This window comes from Bufo gargarizans, chromosome 9, assembly GCF_014858855.1.
Source record: "Bufo gargarizans isolate SCDJY-AF-19 chromosome 9, ASM1485885v1, whole genome shotgun sequence".
Classification (NCBI taxonomy): Eukaryota; Metazoa; Chordata; class Amphibia; order Anura; family Bufonidae; genus Bufo; species Bufo gargarizans.
The window spans coordinates 37,752,592-37,778,157 of record NC_058088.1 but is presented as its reverse complement, the minus strand read 5'-3'; the positions used below and the strand labels follow the sequence as shown (position 1 = coordinate 37,778,157).

Here is a 25,566-nt window from a genome sequence, read left to right as displayed (position 1 = left end):
CAATGCAGTGTTCAGGTCCCCCACTGTTTGACACCACTGCAGCTAATAATTGGATGCAGCAGTCAATTGGTCACATGACGCAAGGGGGGCAGGTCACCGCTGCGGCCAGTCATTGGCTGCAGCAGCGTCAAGCTGGATGTTGACAGCAGAGGACCAAAGCACTGCAGCGGCTACAGAGATGCAAAAAAGGGACCAGACACAGCAGCATGAAGCAGGTATGTATGCTTCCATCTGCAGGTCCAGCCGTGAGGGAGGGTCTGCGACAAGACCCCCAGAAGATGAACAACCCCCTTTAAAGTCACTGTGTTTTGCACCTAACTGACCAGACAACTTTTAAATATTTTGCACACGGGGTGGTTTAATATTTATTTGTTGGGCTCTCAAAATAAATCATGTGTTGTTTTTCTTGTCACACCTAGGTCCTCTCATATTCTTTTAATTGTAATATTTTTTTTCTTTTCAGCTTTGACAGGGGTAAATCACACAAGAAAAATTACACAGCACTTATCGAACACTGTAAAGGGTGCAACGGGGAAGACCGAATTGGGCATCTGACCTGCTAGAATACAAGAGCATTCCAGCACCAAACTCCTCTCCTTTCTATGTTCAGCCCTTCCCTGGTTGTTTTGACTGACAGGCACTGGCAAAGCACTGAGGGAGGGACTGGTCACAGAAATGAGTGCGGCTTGGGTGCAATAAGAGCAACAGTGAAGCCCTCATTGCACCATTTTTAAGAAAAACTCGAGAATGAAGCCTTGGATCAACAAAAGAAAAACAGCGATTTAGGCCTCATGCACACAACCGTTGTTTTGGTCCGCATCCGAGCTGCCGTTTTGGCGGCTTGGATGCGGACCAATTTACTTCAATGGGGCCGCAAAAGATGCGGACAACACTCTGTATTTTGTCCACACCCGTTGCTCCGTTCAGTGGTCCGCAAAAAAAATATAACCTGTCCTATTCTTGTCCGTTTTGCGGACAAGAGTAGGCAGTTATATTAATGTCTGTCTGTGCCGTTCCGCAAATTGCAGAACGCACACGGACACCATCCGTGTTTTGCGGATCCGCAATTTGCGGACCGCAAAACACACAACGGTCGTGTGCATGTAGCCTTAATCAGGTGAACCACAGCTATGTATCTATACAAACCGCTGGATAGGGAGGTCGCTGGTGACATAGTCCCTTTAAATACAGGTTATACCATTAGGACAACCTTTGCCAATATGCACAAAACCTCAACTCGGGCCGCCCTGCTTTTAGCTGAGGTGGAAAGCTGCTGCATGGAGCTGCTCCCATTCAGCTGCAGGACAGACATGAAGACGTGACGCTTCTCCCAGGAAAAACCGCAGTCACACATCTGATATTTTGGCATTGTACTAGGAGAGTACCACTAAAGAATAGTAACTGCACTCCCCTAGGAGTAATGACACTTGCATGACATTCTGTATATATTTTTTAGTCTTTGTGATGATACAGTCAGACATGTGTAACACAAACGTTACATCACAACTAATGGGTAAAAAATGTAACATGGTAGATCAGCTATACAGATTATCTGAGGACCGTTCTGCTGGTTGTACTGTATGAGATTATAATTCAGCCACTTGTCAGTGCTCGTATTATGCCCCCAATACCTAACCCCCTGCCACTGAAAGGGAGAAATTTAAGATGCACTCAGTGTAATTGAATGTCTGACGAGCCACTTATGGTGAATTGCATTTTATCCCAAAATATGACATTTTTATGTGCCTAGTGCACGTCTGGAATTCTAAGAAACAAATCAGCAAGCTTACGTGTAAAGCTCTTCAGTCTTATGGCATATGTAGCGCATTGACTGGTCAGTGTTAGGGTCTATTCACACCACCGTATTTTTGGGTCCGCATCCATTCCGCAATTTTGCGGTACAGGTGTAGAGCCATTCATTTCAACGGGGCAGCAAAAGATGCGGACAGCGCACCGTGTGCTGTCCACATCCGTATTTCCATTCCGCTTCCCTACAAAAAAGATAGAGCATGTCCTATTCTTGTCCACAATCGTGGACAAGAATAGGCATTTCTATCATAGGGCTGGCTGTGTGCGTTCTGCAAAATGCTTCCTGTTTTGCAGATCCACAACTTGTGGACCGCAAAACACTTATGGTCGTGTGAATGGATCCTAAAGAAGAGAACTGGATATACCCCAAACACTGATGTGAGCTCCTGTATTGCGGTTTCCTCCTATAGTATATTAGCAACACATTTTATAATATGCAGAGCTTTTAATGTCTACTGAACTTGATAAGAAATCCACAGTCTGCTATTTGGTTCCATTAATTCTTATAGGGAATGTGTTCACACTGGCCACAGGGCCCCCCAGCAGGCTGACGCTTACTGTTCTGTACAGATCACTTTGTTACCATGTTATTATAAGAATCACTTTCTTTAGCCACAAGACTGTTCTGCCAATATGAATGCAGCGCTGTGAAGTACTTGACTGGTGGTGGCCTGTAGTCTGCCTGTGGAATCCAGACTGTAACAAAACAGCCACTGGTCGTAAATGGAGCAACCGCTGGACGTTAGAAATTCTCTGCGGCTTGACACAATATTATCACTAAGTAATTGCTGTTAGGAAATATTATGTAATGTTAGGAAATTTCTATGGAAGCAAAAAAAATAAAAATCTGCTGTACAAAAAAGAGCGGTCTACTAAATGGCATTTATCTCCGTATGACATAAATAACAAATAAAATAAAAAAATAAAAAAAATAATATGCTTGGTGAATATGCATTAAAGGGATTCTCTGGGCCTAAACTAAGGGGGTCATTTATTAAGACCGGCGTTTGCATAACTTTGGCGCATCCACCGCCAGTCTAAATCTATGCCAGCATCCTTGCTGGCGTAGATTAAAAACATTTTCTACACCTAGAAAATGATAAATAAGATGGCCCTGGCGGCCTGCTCCCTTCCCGCCCCTTTTGTGAACCGGGCGTGAGCATGGAAAAGTTTCAGACTGTGCCAAAAATAACCTTTGTGCCACATTCTGCGACAGATATACGCTAGATCTGTGACAGATCAGTTAGTAAATGACCCCCTAAATTTTTTCAACCTGCCCAGCTTACCAAAAACGCATGCCGAACATCTCTGCTGTTTGCTAACCAAACCCAGCTCGCCTAGCGCCAGCATCATTCCCAGCGCTAGCTCCGACTGCCTACCTGTCTGCAATACACATGATGTCAGTGATGACGCCGTACATTGCAGAGGACCGGAAGACAAAAGAGAGGATCCAGACGGCACATCTCAGAAAGCGGACAAATACAGCCCAAGGCTAGCTCTGCTACATTGTCTTATCATGTATACTTGTGATTAATTGAATAAAGACTATTTTTATATCCTTATACATATTGGTATTCCATAGTGCCTTTTTTTGGGGGGTTTGGTTGGGGCGGCATGTGACTGCATCTCAGAGAGCAGAATCGGCGACACGATGGAGGAGTTAGTACTGTGCAGACCAACCTTCTTCTGCAGGTTGGATTCAATAATAGTCCTGAAGAACCCCTTTAACATTTTCAATATACTGTATGTGCTCCTAATTTATCAGAGATGCTTTCATTTTAGTTGAGTGTTTTTTTTCCCAAGTACTTACCTTCATAGTGACAGGAATGGTGGTGCCTATATTGGCTTTATACAGCCAGCCTTGTTTAATGACTCCCCCTTTATGGGAGCAGATTGATGAAGCATCCTGCAGACAAATTACAATATATTGTATTAGCATTATAATAGATACAGTAATATAACAAAGTCCTAACTACATAGCTGCCGACAGTCACATCAAATGGATGGGGCCAATCACAAAGGGTTAGTGCACAGTGACCCCAAAGAGAGCAATGTATAGCAGCTTTTGGGGCATTTTGTGGAGGTCATAGGGGCCAGGGCTCCCCGGAGGCAGGGCTAGGCATGTTCCATGATACACCGACACCTAAGTAATTATTGCTCAACATTTCCATTTACAGTATGTGATCAAGCCTGTGTATCAGACACAAAACAGTGAAAATGGCATCAGTAATATGTGCAGGAAATACTCTGTACTATTTTTTACATATCAGCGAGCAGTAGATTACCAAAACTGATTTATAGTAGCTTCTTATCAGCACAATTATATTGCTTATAAGACACATCCTTGGGCTCTGTTCACACTCAGGTTGGAGGCTCCATCTTCAATTGCATCAGAGTTCACTGGAGGAATAGGGCTACATGCATTGCCACTCTGGCCATGAAAACAACATGTCACGTCCAGGTGGCGGCAGACTCCTCTGCAGCGCTGCCAGCCTCCGGTTGACAGGGAGACAGGCCGGTCGCCCAGTGAAGGAGCGCTGGCCAATCAGAGCCATCACTCGCACATTAGGTACAATGACGTCAATGATCACATGACACCGGACGTGTCATGTGACCAGGAAGCACGGCCTATTTAAACAGGCAACCTGCTGGCCACAGGTTGCCTCTGATTGTTATTGCCCTTTGATTGTACTACTGCTTTTGGGATATATGACCCCTGAATTTGGAACCTGACTTTGACCTTGTTGATCCTGTTCTGGACTTGACGTGCTGTCTTGGTTTTGGCCACTCCTGGTTTCTGCCTACTGGTTCTGATTTGGTACTGATTGGATTCCCCTGGTATTGACCTCGGTCCAGTACATTTCTGGATTTGACTTCTGTATTCTGTGTTATTCTGTCCCTAGTCGTTCGTTATTTTGTTTCCCTTGTTACTTACCCTGCACTTACATAGGAAGGGACTGTCGACCATTTGTGGGCCGCCGTTTAGGGCGGAACGTACTAATGCACTGTAAGCAGGAAGAGTGCTTAGGCAGGAGTTTAGGGCTCACTGTTCCCTACCATGACACAACAAATTCATAGTGACATAGTAACAGTTTGTAAGGCTGAAAAAAGACATCTGTCCATCCAGTTCAGCCTGTTATCCTGCAAAGTCGATCCAGAGGAAGGTAAAAAAAAAAACAACTCATAAGGTAGAAGCCATTTTTACTCATCTTAGGGGAACCAGGGAAAGAGGATAAAATGGGGAAAGATGTCCACTCATATGTGTCTCTCTGTAATATTTTATATGAGACCTTCTCAAATTCCCAAGCAAAAATTCCTTGCAATATTTTGGCAGTCCTATCTCAAATCATTCATATATTCCATATACTGTATATAGTTGTGATCATAGAAATTGCAGAACGGGTGCAGACCCATTCATTCTCTATGGGGCAAGAATAGATGCGGACAGCACACAGTGTGCTGTCCGCATCCGCATTTCCGGAGCGCGCCCCCGATCTTCCGGTCCGCGGATCCGGAAAAAAATAGAACAGGTCCTATTTTTGTCTGCACAAGAGGCAGTTCTATGGGGGTGCCGACCGGGTGTATTGCGGATCTGCAATACACTACGGACGTGTGAATGGACCCTCAACCTGTATATTATCAGCCCAAACCTTCAAAAGTATGTAAACTTTTGGTCTAGGCCAGGGATGCCCAAACTGCAGCCCTCCAGCTGTTGTAAAACTACAACTCCCACCATGCCCTGCTATAGGCTAATAGCTGCAGGATGTCCAGGCGTGCTGGGAATTGTAGTTTTGCAACAGCTGGAGGGCCGCAGGTTGGGCATCCCTGGTCTAGGCAATCTGCGAGATTTCAGTTATCATCATGATGACTAAAGAATTATTCTGTAATAATAGCTTCACCCAATGTTCCCAGTTGAATTATGGTGTTTTGAAGGAGCACTCATATTTTTTACAAAAATCCTTCCTGGGATATGTACGGAACACATATGAGAATACCATAATTGTATATATTGGTGGAATACAGAGGAAAGAGTTGGAATGAAAATAAAGTTAACCTGACTATAAACATTACATACAGGATCAGCAGCCAGTCTAAAGAAGGGATATAAGAATACCAGCATATCAGTGCCCAGGGGGATTTACTGCTGATAAATGACGTAATACTATGAAGAGGGGTTTAAACAAATGATCACAAGAACGATTGTTCCTTCGAACCTCTCTCGATAAGTGTCCTGTCAAAATGAAAGGGTACCACCCCACAGTTGCGGCTGGTGACATGTGACCAGCTACACCACTGGATCCTACCCAAAGTGAAAATGAGTGCTGATCAACTTCCTATATCGATGATCGGCGCTCGTTCAGGCAATTCACCTTCCATTGTACAAAGGCCCTTTGATGGAGGTATAAAATCTGCATCAACATACTGTCACATGCAGATTTTTTCATGAGATTCACCAATTTGTTGCAGTGGGTGAACATTTGTGCAAAGGTCCTTACCAGATAGCATGCTATGGATGTGAAAAGTCCTAGAATCCACTGATGAATTTTAATAAGGTTTCTTATTGTGGCTTGTTAAAGGGGTTTTCTGAGTGTTTAATACTGGTGACCTTATCCTCAGGTTAGGTCATCAGCTTCTGATTGGTGGTCCGACACTCGGCATCCCTGACGATCAGCACCATGGCCTCCTCGCAGCTTACCAAGCACTTGGTAGCGACCACTGGTCTAGGAAGAGGCAGTTTCGCTCACCAGAGCCTCCTCGAACAGCCGATCGGCAGGTGTGTCGGCAGTCAGACCCCTACCATCAGATAGTGAAGACCTATCCTGAGGATAGGTCATCAGTATTAAACACTCTGACAACCCCTTTAGACCCGACAAAGAGCGGCAGTTCGGGGGCACACTTGAACTAGCGGCAGGACGGATCCGTGCCGCTAGTGTGAAAGTACCCTAAATCATGCATGTTTTCAGGGGCGGATTGGGAACTTAAAGTGGCCCTGGAAAAAATACTAAAAGTGGCCCCATTTTTTTGTCGGGTCTAAATTGATGGAAGGCAGGGCTGGCAATACCATATTGCGGCACATTATACCACCCCAACAGATCCACAGTCCATCACAAAATACTGCCAGAAGCATAAAATACATCTCCAAAAATGTCCACTGGCCGGCCGTGAGGAGGGCTCAGTCAGCCCCCTGGGCATCGGCCCACTGGGAAATTTCCCTGTAAGGTCTATGGCCAATCCGCTCCTGCATGTTTTCTGGTCTTTACATAGGAAGGAATAAATCTATTTAAACATCCTCCGAGAAAAATGCTGAATTCAGTCCATCCATTACCTCATCTTTGTCAAAGTCCTCATCTATCTCAAACACATGGCTGGGCGTCTTCTCTGGCTGAAAGGATTTACTGAAAATAAGAAATCACGGAATTTCAACTCATTAATGTCAGAAAATGTGTGTAGTAATAGTTTCCAAATAAACAGTGAGCAACTATAAAATCTGGAGCACTGATTTCATAAGAGTGATATCACACACAGCGCATTTTGGAACGACACCACCACCGTTTTTGGTGCAGTTTTTAACCAAAAGTAAATCCAGTAAGAATAAGAAATATTACAGGAGTTTTCCAGGAGTACAATATTAATGACCTATGATCAGGATAGGTCATCAATAACAGACAAGTGGAGGTCCAACTCCCAGCACCCTCACCGATCAGCTGTTTGATGAGGCTGCTCTTATATGGTGAATGGGAACAGGCTGCAATGCCAATCGCAGCCACAGTGCACAGTGCTGTGCTTGGTATGCTGTAAGGAGGCCACATCCCTCTACTGAGAGCTGAGGCTCTTTCAAACAGCTGATCGGTGAGTGGAGTGGTAGACACTTTTGCAGCACTTGCGGATCCCCATTCTCGTGATTACTAGGGGTCCCAGCGGACTCACCCACAGCAATCAAGCACTTATCCTCTGTCCTGTGGATAGAGAACATGTGTTATTAGTGGAACAACCCTTTTAAGGAAGTTATCCACACTTGCACACTTAAATTGAACATGTCATCTGAGATCACTGCTGCAGACAATCATTTCTGTCCTCAGTGTAAGATCATTATAGTGAGAACAGTATACAAGGAATATCTGGAGAAAATAAAAGTGTATTCTGACAAAACCCACCTCATGGCAAGCCACATCTTAACCAATATAAACCGTATATATATAGAGAAAGTTTAGATAGGTAGATAGATATAATAAATAGACAGATAGATAGATAGATAGATAGATAGATAGATAGCAATTTTAGATTTGAATCACATTTCTTCCTTTACTGTATACGCTATGCTATGTACAACTTTGTTAAGGCTTGTTATGTTGTATACTTCTCTTTTGTCCCATGGTTAAATAAGCAAAGAGTTTAAATGAAAGTGATCATCAGTGACTGTGAAAAACAAAATTACCAGAACTTACCAAGGCAAGGCTCGAAAATCCCCTGAATATTCCTCATATTTGTAGTTCACCACTTTCCAGTCCAAGCTGTAATATTTTATACACTAGAACAATAGAAATATATAGTTTGACTTTCACTGCATGGACTTAAAGGAAATGTGTCATCAAAAATTTCATCTGTCGGTTAGCACCAGGAACACACATCCTTCTTTTTAATCAGTTTTTATTTTGTGATTGCAGATTTTTTATTCTATTTCTTGAACAGAATTATGGGGACGGCCATCTTGCCTGAGCTGTTCTTAACAGCATTTAAATATATGCTTTATGACTGCCGCCTGGGCCATAGACACAATGGTCAGGAGGGGACCTCATTGACTTCTATGGGAGAGTTTTCTAGACATGCTCTGTGACCTCTGATTGTACAAGGAAGGGATAAATGAGCTTTGACAATCACCTATTGTAAATGGTGGATCCTGTCTTATCTACACACAGAGGTGATATATTTACGGGCAGGATTAGAATGATAGATAAGCAGATAACTGCTGAAGAGTGATCTGTACAGACTACGAAGTGGTGCTTATTATTAGGCTAGGCTATTATTAGTGGCTTGTGTGAAAACTGCAGGATTTTATGGGTTTTGTTTCAATATAGATATTGACATAGAAAATTAAATATAAAAGAATTCTTTAAAAATATGTTAACGTAAAAACGTGATTTAAACAATATACTATTTCCTGATGATACATTCCCTTCAACATTGTAAATATATAGAGTGGAAACCCCAGGGGTACAGAATCACCATACTGCAATTAAGTGGGGAAAAAAAACTCACAAACTGGCTGCCTGCATTCTGAATGGAAAAGGATCCGCTCAGAATGCATCAGTTTGCATTAGTTCAGTCTCCATTCCGCTTTGGAGGCGGACACCAAAACGCTGCTTGCAGCATTTTGGTGTCCGTCTTATGAAACTGACACAATCTGGCACAATAGAAAACGGATCCGTCCTCAATTGACTTTCAATGGTGTTCAAAACGGATCCGTCTTGGCTATGTTACAGATAATACAAACGGATCCGTTCTGAACAGATGCAGACGGTTGTAATAGCTGAACGGATCAGTCTGTGCAGATCCATGACGAATCCGCACCAAACGCAAGTGTGAAAGTAGCATTAGCCAAAAGAAAAGATCTTCCAGCTCTACCCATCTCTACACTGGCCAGTCTGCTGTGGCTTCTGGAAATTGTTCTCTTTTCTGTCCATTTACAGTAATCTGACCTGCCCCACTACCTTATAGGCCGATAAAGGCGTGCCTTTCCAGTGACATCAAGCAGAATTGCAAATGCAGCTCTGAACCACATGAGAGGTCAATCAGTGGGGATCAATGGCATTAGCTATTACAATTTTTACAGAAAACAATGAAATTATAAAATTCCCATTTACAGAGAAGTTAATCAAGCACAAACAGCTTTAGAGGAGCATTTCAGATGATAAAAGGCCACAAATGAAGGAAAGGTTGGTCAGTGAAATTGAGGTCATGCTAAATTCTGAGCATCATTAGAGGGGTTGTACAGTCCTTTATTATTGACCTATGGACTATTCTCAGAATCTGATCGGTGGCGGTTCGACGCCCCACCCTAAGGTTGTTCAGAAGTAGCTTTAGCACCAAAAGTAGGTGCCAGAACTAAACAGCTCTGTCCACTGTGAATGGAGCTCATTTTAAAGAGCATCCATCACCATGATCAACCCTATTAAACCAAACATACTGCCTAGTAGGGTTGATCACGGTGACTAAAATTAGCCCTCTTTCTCTGCAATTGGCATTACTGATGCAGAGGAATTCTTACTTTTAGTTATATGTAAATGAGGTGCTCGGAACACCAAGGGTCTGGCCTAGTCCCTCAGAGCACAGCTTCTGCTCCGCCTCTCCCTGTTGTCACTCCCAATTCCGCTGAGACTGACAGGGCAAGCCATCCTCACTGCTCCAATGCCCAGCCGTGAAATCTAGTGAGCGGTCACCCCCATCCTGAGATCTTCACTACACATGAGTCAGTGGTATTGGCACCGACGCATGCACAAGATTTCAGGGCTAGGCATCAAAGCAGTGATGATGCCTAGCTCTGTCATTATCACTGGGAGGAGGAGTCACAGCAGGCAGACGTGGAGGTGCTCTGAGGAGCTAGGCCAGCCCTTTGGGGCGCCGAGCACCTCAATTAAATATAAATAAAAGTAAGAATTTCTCTGCATCAATAATACCAATTGCAGAGAGAAAGGGCTCATTTTAGTCACCATGATCAACCCCGCCAGGTAGTATGCCTGGAAACAGAGCTGATCACGGTGACAGATGCTTTTTAATGGGAGCAGCGCTACAGTGACCAGTTCTGTTCACTACACAATGGATAAAGATGAGTAGTTTTGGCGCCAGAGCTGCTCCAGAGAAGCGGGGTGGCGGGATGCGGTGTGTTAGATGCCTACCAAATACTGATGTCCTATCCTGGGGTTAGGCCATCAATTTAAAATGACTGGAGTCTGGATGACTCCTTTAATATGAAAGGGAAGACACTGTCACATAATAACAAAACAAATTAAGTAAAATAGTTTGAATTAAAGAAAGCAAATATAATTTACAGCCACAATCAGTCAGGGGTACAATCACATGTACTGTCTCCTCTGTGTTCTGACCACTGCTATAAATACCGGAATTAGAGAATTACATATTTTAATAAATGTATCAATAATTTATTAAAAATGTAATAACATTTCTATTAACACCACGTGGCAGTGCAGTCAGTGCTAAATACCACAACGGCACATCCTGGAGCCTTGTCTTGTCAATCTGAAACTATCAAAACAGGTGTAAAGTAGAACTGGCTTGGTTGCCCATAGCAACCAATCAGATTGATTCTTTCATTTTCTAAAGGAGCTCTGAAAAATGAAAGGTGGAATCTGATTGGTTGCTATGGGGAACTAGGCTAGTTTTGATAAATCTCCCCCATCATGGTGCTATGGCCTATAGAAAATGTAGAGAGTGCAGAACTTCTGGAGATCTGAGGAAGTCCCTTTATGTGGTCACTCCGTTGTACAGAAGAACTGACCACAGCTTCTCCATAAGCTCCAGACTCAAACCAAGCAAAATGTCATGTGCTTTCCATTCTAGCTCTGTTATAGTTACCATCACATTGATATCACTTACTGTAAAACGAGATGACTGACTATAACATAATCTAGCATTACCCGGCTTAGTACATGGCGTCTGCCAGAAGACAGATTGGAAATGGAAGCGCTGTTAATTCCTACGTTGCATAAACCAGCTATAAAGCCGCTATGTTCATAGAAACGTGGGGCAGATTTATGAAACTGTCTAAAAGAAAAACTGTCTCGGCTGCTTCTAGCACACAATCACAATAAGGGCACTGCATGGGCAAAAACAGGGGTGCAGATTTACTAATCAAAATGCATCAGTTTTTAGGCAAAAACTGGCGTATTTGCTTTGTACTGCATTTATCAAGAGTTTTATAGACTTTTCTAACCTTTTTACACCTCGTCAGATGAGGGGGTGTGACTTTGTGGAAAGGGTGTGTGGCTTTGTGAGAAAACGGGCATGGCTTTAAATGCCTCTGTGCGCCAAAACAATGCGTCAAAATTCTGCTGCATTTTGGGCATTAAACTAAACCGGCTTATATGTGGCGTATATGTCACGGGGCGCCAAAGGCTTTGCTAGCTGGGAGGCTCCCTGCTCCTAGGTCTGCCTAGAGCGCCGAGCTGATCACTCGGTGCTCGACTTGTCTGTCTGTCGGTCATGTGATGCTGGCCACGTCACATGACCCTCTGACCCCACTATAAATACAGGCAGCCTGCTGGCCACAGGTTGCCTGTTAATTCTAGGTTCCTGTCTATTTGTTGGACTACTAATTACTACCTGATCCTGTTCCCTGACGATCCTTTGCCTGATCCTCCTGTACTGCGCATCCCTCCTGGTATTGTGACCCCGGCTTCTCCTGACCATTCTTTGCTTAACCCTTTGTACTGCGTAGCTCTCTTGATTCTGACCCGGTCCGTTCACGTTACGTATTTTGTCTTGTCTGTCTTCCCTGCACATATCCTAAGTAAGGGACTGTCGTCCAGTTGTCCCCTGTCATCAGGACTCGTGAAGCAAGTAGGCAGGGCCAGGGGTGAGGGTGGAGCGCAGTGGTCACTATCCTTCCCCCTGTGTGTGTGTGGACGTGACCGTTACAGCGTAAAGTTAGGATAGACAGTCTAGGCTGGGTTCACATGACGTTTCTGTCTTACGTTTAACATCTAGAAAAAATGTACACGTTAAACGGATACCTCAGACAGATGCCATATAGCAGCATCCATCAGCATAGAGAGTTCTATTGTAAAAAAAATATATATATATATGTGAAGTATATATTAACGCATATCTTTTTTTCTTAAACTGCAGAATGGAACAGTGTAGTGCACTTTGCTTTTGCATCCTTTTTTTTTCCCAACGTATATGTTAAATGTAAGGTAAAAATGTGATGTGAACCCAGTCTTAAGATGCAACAGATTTTATCATCCAGCATCAGTCACTATGATATTTATGGAACAGTTTAGGACTGTCTGTCTAAGTTTACACTGTCTTAGGCTACATGCACACGACCGTATGAGTTTTGCGGTCCGCCAAAAAAAAAAACGGATGCCATCCGGATGTGATGTCCGCATTTTTTGCGGACCCATTGAAATGCATGGGTTTGCATTCTCTCGGCAAAAAAAAACGGAATGGATACGGAAACAAAATACATTTGTGTGCATGAGGCCTTACTTTTAGACAGTATTAGTAAATGTGCTCCAATGTTTCTTTCAGAATATTTTATAAATCAAAAGTCATTCCCAACCAGGGTTCTTTAAAAAAACATAGATTCTGGCAATAAAAAAATCTGTCACCTAGAAAACATATATTCACCCGCCAGTAGGACCTTATTGCAGTCTGTATTATGATTATAAAGATGTCTGTGTCTTTGCTGTAAGATGCGCCAAAAGGGGGCAGCAGCTTTCTTGTCTGAAGTCAAGCGCACCCCGCCCCCCCCCCTTTCCCGCCACTTAATGTTTGATTGATAGGATGTCCAATTCCTTCACTGCTGGATGATCAAACATAGTCTCGCGCATGCACAGGCTCTCATGTGTGAGTGTCTGAGCATTGAGTCTCTGAAAACGACCTCACAGCGGAGAAGAACAGTGCAGGCACCAGAATTGTGAGGATACTGTGCATGCTTAAAGCTAAGTTCAAGCATGCCCTGTAGTGAAGGAATTGGAAATCCTATCAATCAAACGCTAAGGAGCGGGGCACGCTTGACTTCAGGCGAGAAAGCCGCTGCCTCCTTGACTTCAAGACTATTGTTTTCATAGCGCGGCCAGTTGAATAAAAGTCTTTTTTCAGATTTTTGGCGCATCTTACAGCAAAGACACGGACAACTTTATAATCGTGCTACAGACTGCAATAAGGTACTGCTGGCAATTTAATATGTGTTTTTAAGGTGACAGGTTCCCTTTAAAGGAGTATTCCCTTCTTGGCAATAATGGCCATAAATGTCGTATAGGGAACCTGCTCCTATTTTAGGATTGGAGTCCTGCCATGAATGGACAGCAAGCCACACATTCACCATGTCCTCTCCATTCACTGCTATGGGACTTCTGAAAATATTTTTGAAAGTCCCATAGCAGTGAGGGGGGCTGCGAGTGCATCGCTTGCTCTCCATTCACGGCACAGCCCCATTGTTGAAATAACAGTGGGGCCCCTATCAGTCATTTATGGCATATCCTATCGATGTGCCATGAATGTCCAGATGGGAGTTCCTCTTTAAAATAGGAGTTACGTACCTCCTTTACAAACAAACTCTTGGCTTTCTCTTCAGCATCTTCAGGAACTGTAGATTGGATGGTTCTGTGCTGACGATCCACCATTGAAATCTTGCAAAAGAAAAATTCCACAAGTAAGTATGTGCTTATCTATATATTAAAGAGAAAAACAAGTGCAAATAGAGGACACGCACAAAAACATCCTCCATGGGGAACATCAGCATATCTCGATGTGGATCACTGAAGATCTGAGCTTTTCTTTGAGAAATAACGGTCTCATAGTCTAAGGGTTCCACCACTCTTGCCTTCTCCTGTAAGACAAAAAAAGACATAGTGTAAGATGCATTCTGTTCTGTTGCTGTAAATTTGCCAAGACATCACATTACACACACTCGGAAACTCAAAGTAACACAGGCTGGGGGCAAATTAAAGGGCACCATTTTCTACTGCGGTAGGTGGACTAGGCTTTTGTTAAGCTGATCAAAAGGTGTGAGACTGCTAGGACTCCCTGCAATCGGGAATCCAGCAACAAGTTTCACGGCTCATGCACATGGCCGTAGCCGTTTTTGCAGTGCGCAAATTGCAGATCCGCAAAACACGAATACCGGATGCGTGTGTTCTGCATTTTGAGGAACGGGACATCCTGCCCTCTGTAGAACTGTCCTATTCTTGTCTGTAAAACGGGCAAGAATAACTTGTTCTATTTTTTTGCGGGGCATATGGTGTGCTGTCTGCAACTTCTGCTGCCCCACTGAAGTGAATGGGTCCACATTTGACCCGCAAAAAATGTGAATCGGATGCAGACAAAAAATACGGTCTTTTTCATGAGCCCTTATACACAGGCCGAGGATAAGGCCAATTATTGTAAATGAATGTTCGTATGATTGTCCCTAATAAATGTGCCGCCAATTACCCAATAAACAAGTAAACACTCATTTGTTGGGTGATCTGATCATTTATGCGGCACAAAAAAAATAATTTCTCAGCATCACATCCCCCTGTGTTAACAGTGTTGTGCTGCCGACAAACATGGGAACTGCATGTGAACAAATGACCACAGTAACAATCATTCATCTCCATACAGCAGCGATCATCAAGTAAGCAATGATTGGGAATGAATGTTCCTCATTGCCAATGATCGCCCCTCTATTGGCCCGTGTAAAAGGTCCCTTATATTCCAAAACAAAAGAAGGATAAAGAAGCATTATACCTGTTGGGTCCTCTACTAGGGAATTCAGTTGATGGAATTGCCAGAATGAAAAATGGCTACAGTGTTATTATAAACACTGCATAAAAGGACAAAAATCGCTGCATGCAGATGTATCTGTCCGGCCGGAAAGCAGCTGGATCACCACCAGGTCCTATTAGTGATCCGGCGGTGATCTGTTGAATCCAGCAACGCCGGATCCAGTGAACGCTGACAGGTTGTTCTCTGCCAGAACAGCCTGCTGAAAACTTTCACCGGAGATGTGAACACAGCCTTACCTCTGACTTTTGCTACAAAACTTTGAACGGAAACTGATTTATATATAAATCCCATTGTTTTCAAAAGGAAGCAAAAATGTCAGGTTAGTGATGGACATTTATTTTTATCATCAGTGCCAATTGATATCGGTGGAGGACTAGATGAGAAGAATATGGGTCCCTCGTTACTATCTGGACAGACTTTTCAAAGGTAGAAGGAACCCAACCACCTTGCAAAGAGTGATCTCAAACCTAACCACAGACTGGCTGCTCTTGGGAATGTGTTTGCGGCTTCCATCAGTGGTATAAAAAAAAAAAAAGCAGAAGGCAGTTTGTCCCTTTGATGCGTACGGGGTTATATGAAGCATTCACAACTGTTGCCCAATAAATCATGAAGAATTTCAGAAACTTATGCTTTTTCTTTTCTAGCCAAAGTTCTTATTCTACCATGGCCTTTCTCCAGATTTCCTTTCAACTTTGTACGATCTCTGTGACTATGAGGCAGCTCTAATAGCGGGACTTGGCAGATGATTCTGAGTGCTCATACACATACAGACAGAGTGCCCAAACTGTAACCAAAAACCCACATACATATTTATCGCAAAGTGCCAACACGGAAATTTTACCTGAATACCAATATGGTATATCTTCTATGTACTTTATCATTTAGCTATAATAGCCTGCCTGCATTCAATGCACTGCCTGTGCCGTTCATAGTGCGCCCTGTGCTGATGATAGGCAGGAAAAGTCTAGGGCATATTGGTACATCATAGACTTTTTCCAGGGTGCAGGTGCCCACAGAGAGGGCTCTGAGTGCTGCCTCTGGCACCTGTGCCATAGGTTCGCCATCACTGCACCACTCATTTATTAACATCCAACACAAGGTTTATTCAGTGGTGGATTTGGCAGTTCTTGGGCCCCAAGCAAAGTTACTTCTGGTGCCCCAGTTCTGCCACATCACACATGTAATCTCTGCCCCTTCACAGCACCAGGCTCTGTCCCCATCTGCCCTTTAAGCTCCAGCTCCGTCGGCCCGCTAAGCCCCAGTCTCAGCTTAGCAGTGCATCCTGGGCACTTCGCTACTTCTCTACAACTGGGAAGGGTCCCACTCCCCTTGATTTTCTTTCAGCCAACTGGCTGTGGCCAGCAGTGGGATCCCTGATTTGTGGCCACCCCTGATCCCTGATCTCTGGGGCCCCAAGCAGTTGTTTGATTAGCATGGTGGTAAAGCACGCCACTGGGCTTAAAAGGGTTTTCTGGGATTTTGATACTCATGAACTATCCTCAGGAGAGTATCTGATCAGTGGGAGTCTGACACCCAGGACACTCGCCGATTAGCTGTTGGAGAAGGCACCATACTTAGTATAGAGGCTGTGCTTGGTAACACGCTCAGCCCTATTCATTTATATGCCCCACCGACACAATTCCCTGTAGAGCAGTGCTCTCTTCCACACGCTGCGGCCCCTTTATTCTTAAAATCAGCAAGGTTTTAGAGGTGAGACCCCAGATGACTTTTTGTTTTTGAGATATCCTAGTAACATTGCTACCAGACCAGTAAATCAGGCATTTTCTGCATAAGGCTTTCAGACCTAAATGACACTTGGTTCCTTCTATGCTGAGATATGTATAATCTGTTGAAAATTATGGGTACGGACTATGGCTGAGTACTGATAACAACATTTGCTGTCCTGTTGGCAATTGCATTCTACCTGGCTTGTATAGTGGTAGTTTTGTCTGTACGTGCAGATACATTGTCATGAACCGGTAGGTGTGAACCCACTGTGCCATGTGTCCTACCTCCCCTAAGGGCGTTGTCTAAGTGAACCCCTCGATTCTTCACAGTACCCCTGATGGTGGGGATAGACTTTCCCGAGGGGAACACCAGGTCACTACCTCTTGAGGAGGGTAGGCACATGAGGCAGTTGGTCCAGGCGGAGTCGTTACCAGGAGCAACAGTGCAGGACCGAAGGATGAGGCAGAGGCGTAGTCAGAAAGGCAAAAGGTCAGGGCAGGCGGCAGGGGTACAGGTCAGGCAATCCGGATCGGCAACAGGAGAGTCAAGGCAAGCAGGCAGGGATCAGATGGTTAGCAGAATCCAGGATTGAAGTACAAGTCAGGAACACAAGTGAGTATCAGGATCTTTAGCAAAAATACGAGGACCTTGACACCTGAGGCATCTGGGAAGGGGTCTGAGCCACGTATATATGCGTATTAGGGCTAGGATTGGTCAGCGAGGTCACATGACCTAACCCAAAAAACACAGAAAGCGCACCGGTCCTTAAGGAAGTGCTGCAAAAAAACAGCAGCAAGCATGCTGCGGCCAGGGCTGAGAGGAAACTGTGGAGCGGATCCTCAGAACCACAGCACCTACACAAACAGAGCCCAGAACTGCAGCGGTGAATGGGAAGCTCAGGCCACAGATCACCTGGGACCACGGTGGTAAGCAGGGGAACAGCAGCGCACAGCAGCCACTGTTACATACATCAAGATATTTAGGGATTTGAAAGGCTTCCATCACTGCACTTGATATGAACAGGAGATGTTATCATTTGAATTTCTCATTAGGCTTTGAGCCTGTAACATCAAGCAATCATATCTCAAACTAGAGGATATTAAATGTCTTAGTAATGTGATTAGGTTACCAAAATATGGGACCATAGGATAACTTACTGGAACAAAAGTGTACGGCTACGTAAAGATGGCATTCACCACAAACGTATGTATCCACAGAGTATCTGTCACAGATGTTCCCGTGGCAGGTACCAGGAGATCGGAGAGACTGGCCACTCGTGGGTTCAATTGACAAGTTCCCTGTGGATCTTATTGTGCCTGTGTTTTGGTGAATGCCACACCCCTTGCTTCAGGTGTTACTTGTTGGTAATTTACCTTTCCCATAAGTAGCCGCTTCTCACTCTTGGAGGTGCGGTTTATAGATTTTCTTCCTGCCTTCTAACTAGCTGGTCGGTTGTACTCTGTGATGCTTCTGGAGTTGCCAGTTTTCTACTTTCAGCTAAGTCTTGTCTTTTCTTATTGTATTGTGTTTGTTATATTCCCTGTTTGTATCTGGGCCTGAGACAGATACTTCCATTCGTCCATCTGGGGAGAAATGGGTTGTCTCTGGTCCTAACCTCATTCCAGGGTCTTATAGGAATATAAGGGCCTAGGTATCCAGCTAATGAATATTCCTATCTTCAAGGTCTATTCATATTGATAGGTAGTTAGGGCCCGGATAAGGGTTGTTTAGGAGGTGACCTGTTCCTTCCTTAGTTTCCAGGCCCAGTTACTGTTCCCCTTCCCTCCTGTGTTCAGTGTGGAGTTTTTCCCCCACACTGATCGTGACAGTATCCTTTTGGTTTCCATCAGGCCGGTACACGTCTACTTTTTCTCTGATACATGGAATAGCGCAGAAGACTATGCTATTCCATTCAGAGACATCATGCAAAAAACATATAGTATGCGTTATGGGTACAGCAAGAAAAAGTATTGCCAAACAAAACAGTATGTAGTAGTTACAGTATGACTGAACTTCCTTAGTGACTAATGTGACCCTGAACAAGCAGGGCTGAAGTACATTTCCTGATAAAAGCAGAAGTATGTGAAAGTGTCCTTCTACTTAAAGATGGATCTACAAGGTGGTTCAGACCAAAAAACATGAATTTTTAATTTAAGGAGCAAAAAGAAAAGATACATAATGCATCTTATAGAGACATGTTTCAGATGAATTCCTTAAGTGGACAGTGTACTCTCAGCAAACTTTGAATAGAGCAATAGTATAGGCAGACCATGCGACTGCTATGGGGCCCAGGGCAAGAGGGGGCCCAGTCTTATTTGAGATTATCTCCTCTTCTAATGGATGTGACTTGGTCAGGACTCTTCCCTCTAAAGAAAAAACTTTTAGCTAACAAGGCAGTGGAAAAATGGCCCAAGGGTCATTGGAAAGGGGTTCAGGCATACAAACTCTTTTGTCCTGTGTGGGGGGCCTGGTTTGATCCTTGCTATGGGGCCCTTACTTCTCTAGAAACGCCACTGAGTATAGGTTATTATAAGAAACTTTGTAATAAATCTTAAGAGAAAAATGCATTTTTCTCCCTCTAGCAGCTCAATCCTGCTCCCACTCTCCATAGACTTCTATGGACAGCATTAGGGATGAGCGAATCGACTTCGGATGAAACATCCGATGTCGATTCGCATAGAACTTCCTTTGAAATTAACACAAGTTCAGGAAATGTTTTTTTACAGTACAAATTAATTTATGAAGTTATTACCCAAAGTCTTGCATGACTTCGCGAAGCGATAACTTCAGCTTATCGGAGCCAATACATTCTAATACTGTACAGAGCTCCTGCTCCGTGCAGTCTTGAAACTAAGTTTTATGCGAATTGACTTTGGATGTTTTGTCCAAAGTCGATTCGCTCATCCCTAGACAGCATGCGTCTTTATCTCTCACTGAAGCTCACTCCTCCTCCCCTCTTCATAGGCATCTACGGGCAGCACGTGTCTGTCTTTCGCACTGCAGATCAATCATCCTCACTCCTCCATAACTTTTTTGGGGAACATGTAATCTAATGCTTTTGTGAGCTGCCAATCCATCTTGTCTTTCAAGATGAATTCAGGAGAGAATGTTAGTTTAGGAGGGGGAGAAACAGACATTTTACTCTGATAAGATATATTATAAAGTTTCTTATATCACTTGTACTATTGATTTGTACAAAGTTTTTTAAAAGTGCATTGGACTTGCTCACACCAAACAAAGCCTTCTGAGCATAAAGCATCAGGACAGACTAATAAGCAAGTGTAGAAGAGATTGGAAATTATCACTGTGATCACTTGTAATTGTGGGGGCTCTAAGGCTAGCATTTATGGCAACTATGTGGCCTTACATCACTGGGAGCACCGTGGCTGATGCATGTGGCTGCACTGTAGTTAATTATTATGGTCACATTGTGGTTGATACTTCTGGGGAGTATTGTGGCTCATATGTATGGCTGATCTGTGACTGGCACTGGGTTGGGGCCATTAAAATAGATAATGCAATTGTTACTTGCTGCCTTCCTCTGTATGATTGGAATTTGTGCTTCCATATTGCACATAACGTTTTACTGGGTGGTGTTAATACAACACTAATGGGTTAATAGCAAAAACTAAGTGTAGCAAGTACAGGGAGCAAGTTACAATGCATTCAGAAATTCTTCAGACCCTTTTGCTTTTTTCACATTTTGTTATGTTGCAGCCTTCTGCCAAAATTAAAAGAAAATAAAAAAATTACCATCAATCTGCACTCAATACCCCATAGTGAGAAAGTGAAAACAGAATTTTTCAGAAATTTTTGCTAATTTATTAAAAAGGAAAATTTTGTATGGACATAACCTTTGGCCTTAATTATAAGCCTCGTGTTTGGAGGAAACCAAGCACTGCTCATCATCTCCCTAATACCATCCCTACAGTGAAGCATGGTAGTAGCAGTATCATGCAGTGGGGGTGTTTTTCAGTGGCTGGGACAGAAAGACTGGTCATCGTTAAGGGAAAGCTTAATGGAGTAAAGTACTGAGATGTACTTAATGAAAACCTGATCCAGTGTGCTCTGGACCTCAGACTAGGGTTGTTGCGGGTATTGAAATTTCGATACCCAATCGATACTTTTGGCCCGGTATCGATACGATACCGGGATTTCAATTTTTTCGATACTGGGCTGCGCTGCTGCGCAGTCTAGTATCTCTGAACATGAGAGCGCACTCACCATTATTTCTGGTCTATCAGGGTGAAAAGAACAAGGGATGAAAAATAGGGGGAAATAGTTATTAAATAAAAAGTGCAAAAAAAAGTTTTAAAAAAAAACTCCAAAATATTAAGTATGAATCACCCCCTTTCCCAATTTCACATATAAAATGTATAAACATATCACATATCGCCACGTCAGAAAAGTCCAAACTATTAATGTAAGAAAATGAGGGGCACTCCGTATAAGGGAACAGGAAACGGTAGTTAGCGGTACAAATTTAATATCGCATCAGATCATCATACATAAAAACATATCATCAATACAATAAAATATAATATAACAACGAAGGCAGGGTCCTGAAAAACTGATGATATTTCAAGGGTCCATGAGACACTATCCAACCTATAATCAGTCTCAACAGGTAAGAATGGCCTAAATGCTGTTCCCAAGATGTGTATCAAAAGGGGGTACAAGATATCAGCACTGTCCAGTTTTAAACCTCCAGGATCAAGCAATACTTCTGTCAAGTCCTGAACAGAGTTGCTCTTCCGATATAATGACATTCATACTTTAACCCTCCGTGCGGTCTGGGTGGACCGAGAGGTGAGCACCCTTTCCATTCAGTACATAGGGTGAGCCGCTGATTTGTATTATTTGTTAAAAGTCCAAACTATTAAAATATTTTAAAAAATCTATGCGGTGAACGCCGGAACGAAAAAATAAATAAAAACTGCACGATTCGCCATTTTTTTTAATGCACGTGGCTTTTTTGGTTTATTTTTTCACACGGTATCGAGTATCACAATACTTTTTTATGGTATCGAAACCAAATCAAAAAGTTGGTATCGCAACAACTCTACCTCAGACTGGGCCAAAGGTTGACCTTCCAACACAACAATGAACCTAAGCACATAGCCAATAAATTGGAAAAGTTTTTGAACTTTCTGTTTTTAATTTCTCATTATGAGGTACTGGGTGTAGAATAATGGGGACAAATATATCTTTTTTATTCAAGCACAAGACCGCAAGATAACAAAGAGTGAAAAAGTGAAAGGGTCTGAAGACTTTCCAACTGCATTGTATATATATATTCTAGTGAGACGTTTTTACTATGTAATGGTAGGCAATGCTGCAAAATATGATACTACAAAGTGCATTTTAAAGAACCTGTACAGACTTACTTTCCATTTTTTGCAATCCTATTGACCAAATGTAATGCTTCCCCAGAGGACAAGATGGTATTTTGTAATGCACATCAGACACTGGGCCCAGTGAGACTTACATAATATGTGACTATAAATATTGCAAAACGTAAGGATGGAACGTATCTATAGACTGTGTGAACGCTTCAGTTGGAGATATTTCTAGTATGAAAAAAGAAGGAATGTCCTGGGAAAGAGGTCACATGAGACAAGTTCTACCTAAAACTGCTATTAGTAAAATAAATGGAGAGCAGTGTTAATTAAGGGCAGAATCGCCTGAAGATTGTTTACAATTACTGCCCTGTGTAAACGCCCTGAGATTGAACGGAAACAATAATTGGCATTGTGATTGCATCTCTTATGATAAACAAAAAAAGGCAAAACTAGACTATACAAATAAAAAGTCACGTATCCAACTGTTCAAATGACCCTGTGTGGGACAAAATGAGACCAAACACCCTGATGCAATCAATCCATGTCGAAAATATGAAACAGAAGTCCAGACAAGCGCTACGGAAAGTCACTAAACAGGTCAAGGATGTACACAAAAAATTACATACACATATAGATTCATAATATGATAAAGGGGATATAAGCAAAATTCCTATACCAAACACATGTGTTGGTAGGTCCAAGCAGAGGAGATTATATGTGATGGATCAGAACACAATAGTCTAAGTTGGTGAAGTGAAATTAGAAAAATATATAAATAAAACAATTGTTTAGAAATAGAAAACAGAAAATGATCATGTGCGTATGTATTCACCCCTTTTGTTCGGAAGCCCATAAAAAGCTCTGGTGCAACCAATTACCTTCAGAAGTCATATAATTAGCGAAATTATATCTACCTGTGTGCAATCTAAGTGCCACATGATCTGTCATTACATATACACACCTTTGTTGAAAGGCCCCAGAGGCTGCAACACCTAAGCATAAGGCATCACTAACCAAACACTGCCATGAAGACCAAGGAACTCTCCAAACAAGCAAGGGACAATGTTGTTGAGTACAAGTCAGTACAAGTCAGGGTTAGGGTATACAAAAATATCCAAATCTTTGATAATCCCAGGAGCACCATCAAATCTATCATAACCAAATTGAAAGAACATGGCATAACAGCAAACCTGCCAAGAGACGGCCGCCCACCAAATCTCACAGACCGGGCAAGGAGGGCATTAATCCGAGAGGCAGCACAGAGACCTAAGGTAACCCTGGAGGAGCTGCAGAGTTCCAGAGCAGAGACTGGAGTATCTGTACATAGGCCAACAATAAGCCGTATGCTCTATAGAGTTGGGCTTTATGGCATCGTGGCCAGAAGAAAGCCATTACTTTCAGCTAAAAACAAAAAGGCACGTTGTGAGTTTGCCAAAAGGCATGTGGGAGACTCCCAAAATGTATGGAGGAAAGTGCTCTGGTCTGATGAGACTAAAATTTGACTTTTTGGCCATCAAAGAAAACGCTATGTCTGGTGCAAACCCAACACATCACATCACCCAAAGAACACCATCCCCACAGTGAGACATGGCGGTGGCAGCATCATGCTGTGGGGATGTTTTTCAGCAGCCAGGACTGGGAAACTGGTCAGAGTTGAGGCAAAGATGGAAGGTGCTAAATACAGGGATATTTCTGAGCAAAACCTGCACCACTGTGTGTGTGATTTGAGGCTAGGACGGAGGTTCACCTTCCAGCAGGACAATGACCCCAAACACTCTGCTAAAACAACACTTGACTGGTTTAAGTGGAAACATGCAAATGTGTTGGAATGGCCGAGTCAAAGCCGAGATCTTAATCCAATAGAAAATCTGTGGTCAGACTTAAAGATTGCTGTTCACGAGTGCAAACCATCCAACTGGAATTTGCTGGAGCAGTTTTGCAAGGAGGAATGGGCAAAAATCCCAGTGGTAAGATGTGGCAAGCTCATAGAGACTTATCTAAATGATTTGGAGCTGAAGATTGTCGCAAAAGATGGCTGTACAAAGTATTGACTTGAGGGGGTGAATAGTTATGCACATTGACTTTTTCTGTTATTTTGTCCTATTTGTTGTTTGCTTCACAATAAAAAATAAATACAAATCTTCAAAGTTGTCGGCATGTTCGGTAAATTAAATGATGCAAATCCTTAGGCCCCTTTGACACAAGCGAGTTTTCCGCGCGGGTGCAATGCGTGACGTAAACGCATAGCACCCGCACTGAATCCTGACCCATTCATTTCAATGGGTCTGTGTACATGAGCATTGTTTTTCACGCATCAGTTTTGCGTTGCGTGAAAATCGCAGCATGTTCTATCTTCACGCAGCCCTGGCCCAATAGAAGTGAATGGGGCTGCGTGAAAAACGCATTGTATCCGCAAGCATGTGCGGGTGCGATGCGTTTTTCACTGATGGTTGCTAAGAGATGTTGTTTGTAAACCTCCAGTTTTTTATCACGCGCGTGAAAAACGCATCAAAACGCATTGCACCAGCGCGGAAAAAACTGAACAACTAAACGCAATCGCAGACAAAACTGACTGAACTTGCTTGCAAAAGGCCTCTTTCACACGGACGTCATGTTTTTTGCCCGGATAAGAGGCGGGTGCGTTGCGGGAAAATGCACGATTTTTCCGCGCGAGTGCAAAACATTGTCATGCGTTTTGCACTCGCGTGAGAAAAATCACGCATGTTTGGTACCCAGACCCGAACTTCTTCACAGAAGTTCGGGCTTGGGATTGATGTTCTGAAGATTGTATTATTTTCCCTTATAACATGGTTATAAGGGAAAATAATAGCATTCTGAATACAGAATGCTTAGTATAATAGTGCTGGAAGGGTTAAAAATAATAAAAAAAGTTAACTCACCTTCTCCTCTTGTTCGCGTATATCCCGGTCTGTTCTTTAGCTGTGGGCTGAATGACCTGAGGTGATGTCAGATCACATGCTCCAATCACATGGTCCATCACCATGGTGATGGAGCATGTGATCTGACGTCATCAAAGGTCCTTCAGCCACAGCTAAAGAACAGACCGGCCTCTACGCGAACAAGAGGAGAAGGTGAGTTAACTTTTTTATTATTTTTAACCCTTCCAGCACTATTATACTAAGCATTCTGTATTCAGAATGCTATTATTTTCCCTTAT

General features: G+C 43.1%; 1 protein-coding gene across 2 annotated transcripts in view; it reads right to left on the bottom strand.

Annotated features, from left to right (window-relative positions):
* Positions 1-25,566, bottom strand: part of DOCK11 (dedicator of cytokinesis 11) — a 266,917-nt gene that overhangs the window by 223,966 nt on the left and 17,385 nt on the right. For both annotated transcript variants that reach the window (XM_044269084.1, XM_044269085.1), the window contains exons 2-6: positions 14,264-14,380; positions 14,091-14,180; positions 8,256-8,338; positions 7,136-7,205; positions 3,620-3,715 (exon numbers count right to left, since the gene is read on the bottom strand). In XM_044269084.1, coding sequence (XP_044125019.1) covers positions 3,620-3,715; positions 7,136-7,205; positions 8,256-8,338; positions 14,091-14,180; positions 14,264-14,380 — 456 coding nt within the window. The remainder of the gene's footprint in view (positions 1-3,619; positions 3,716-7,135; positions 7,206-8,255; positions 8,339-14,090; positions 14,181-14,263; positions 14,381-25,566) is intronic.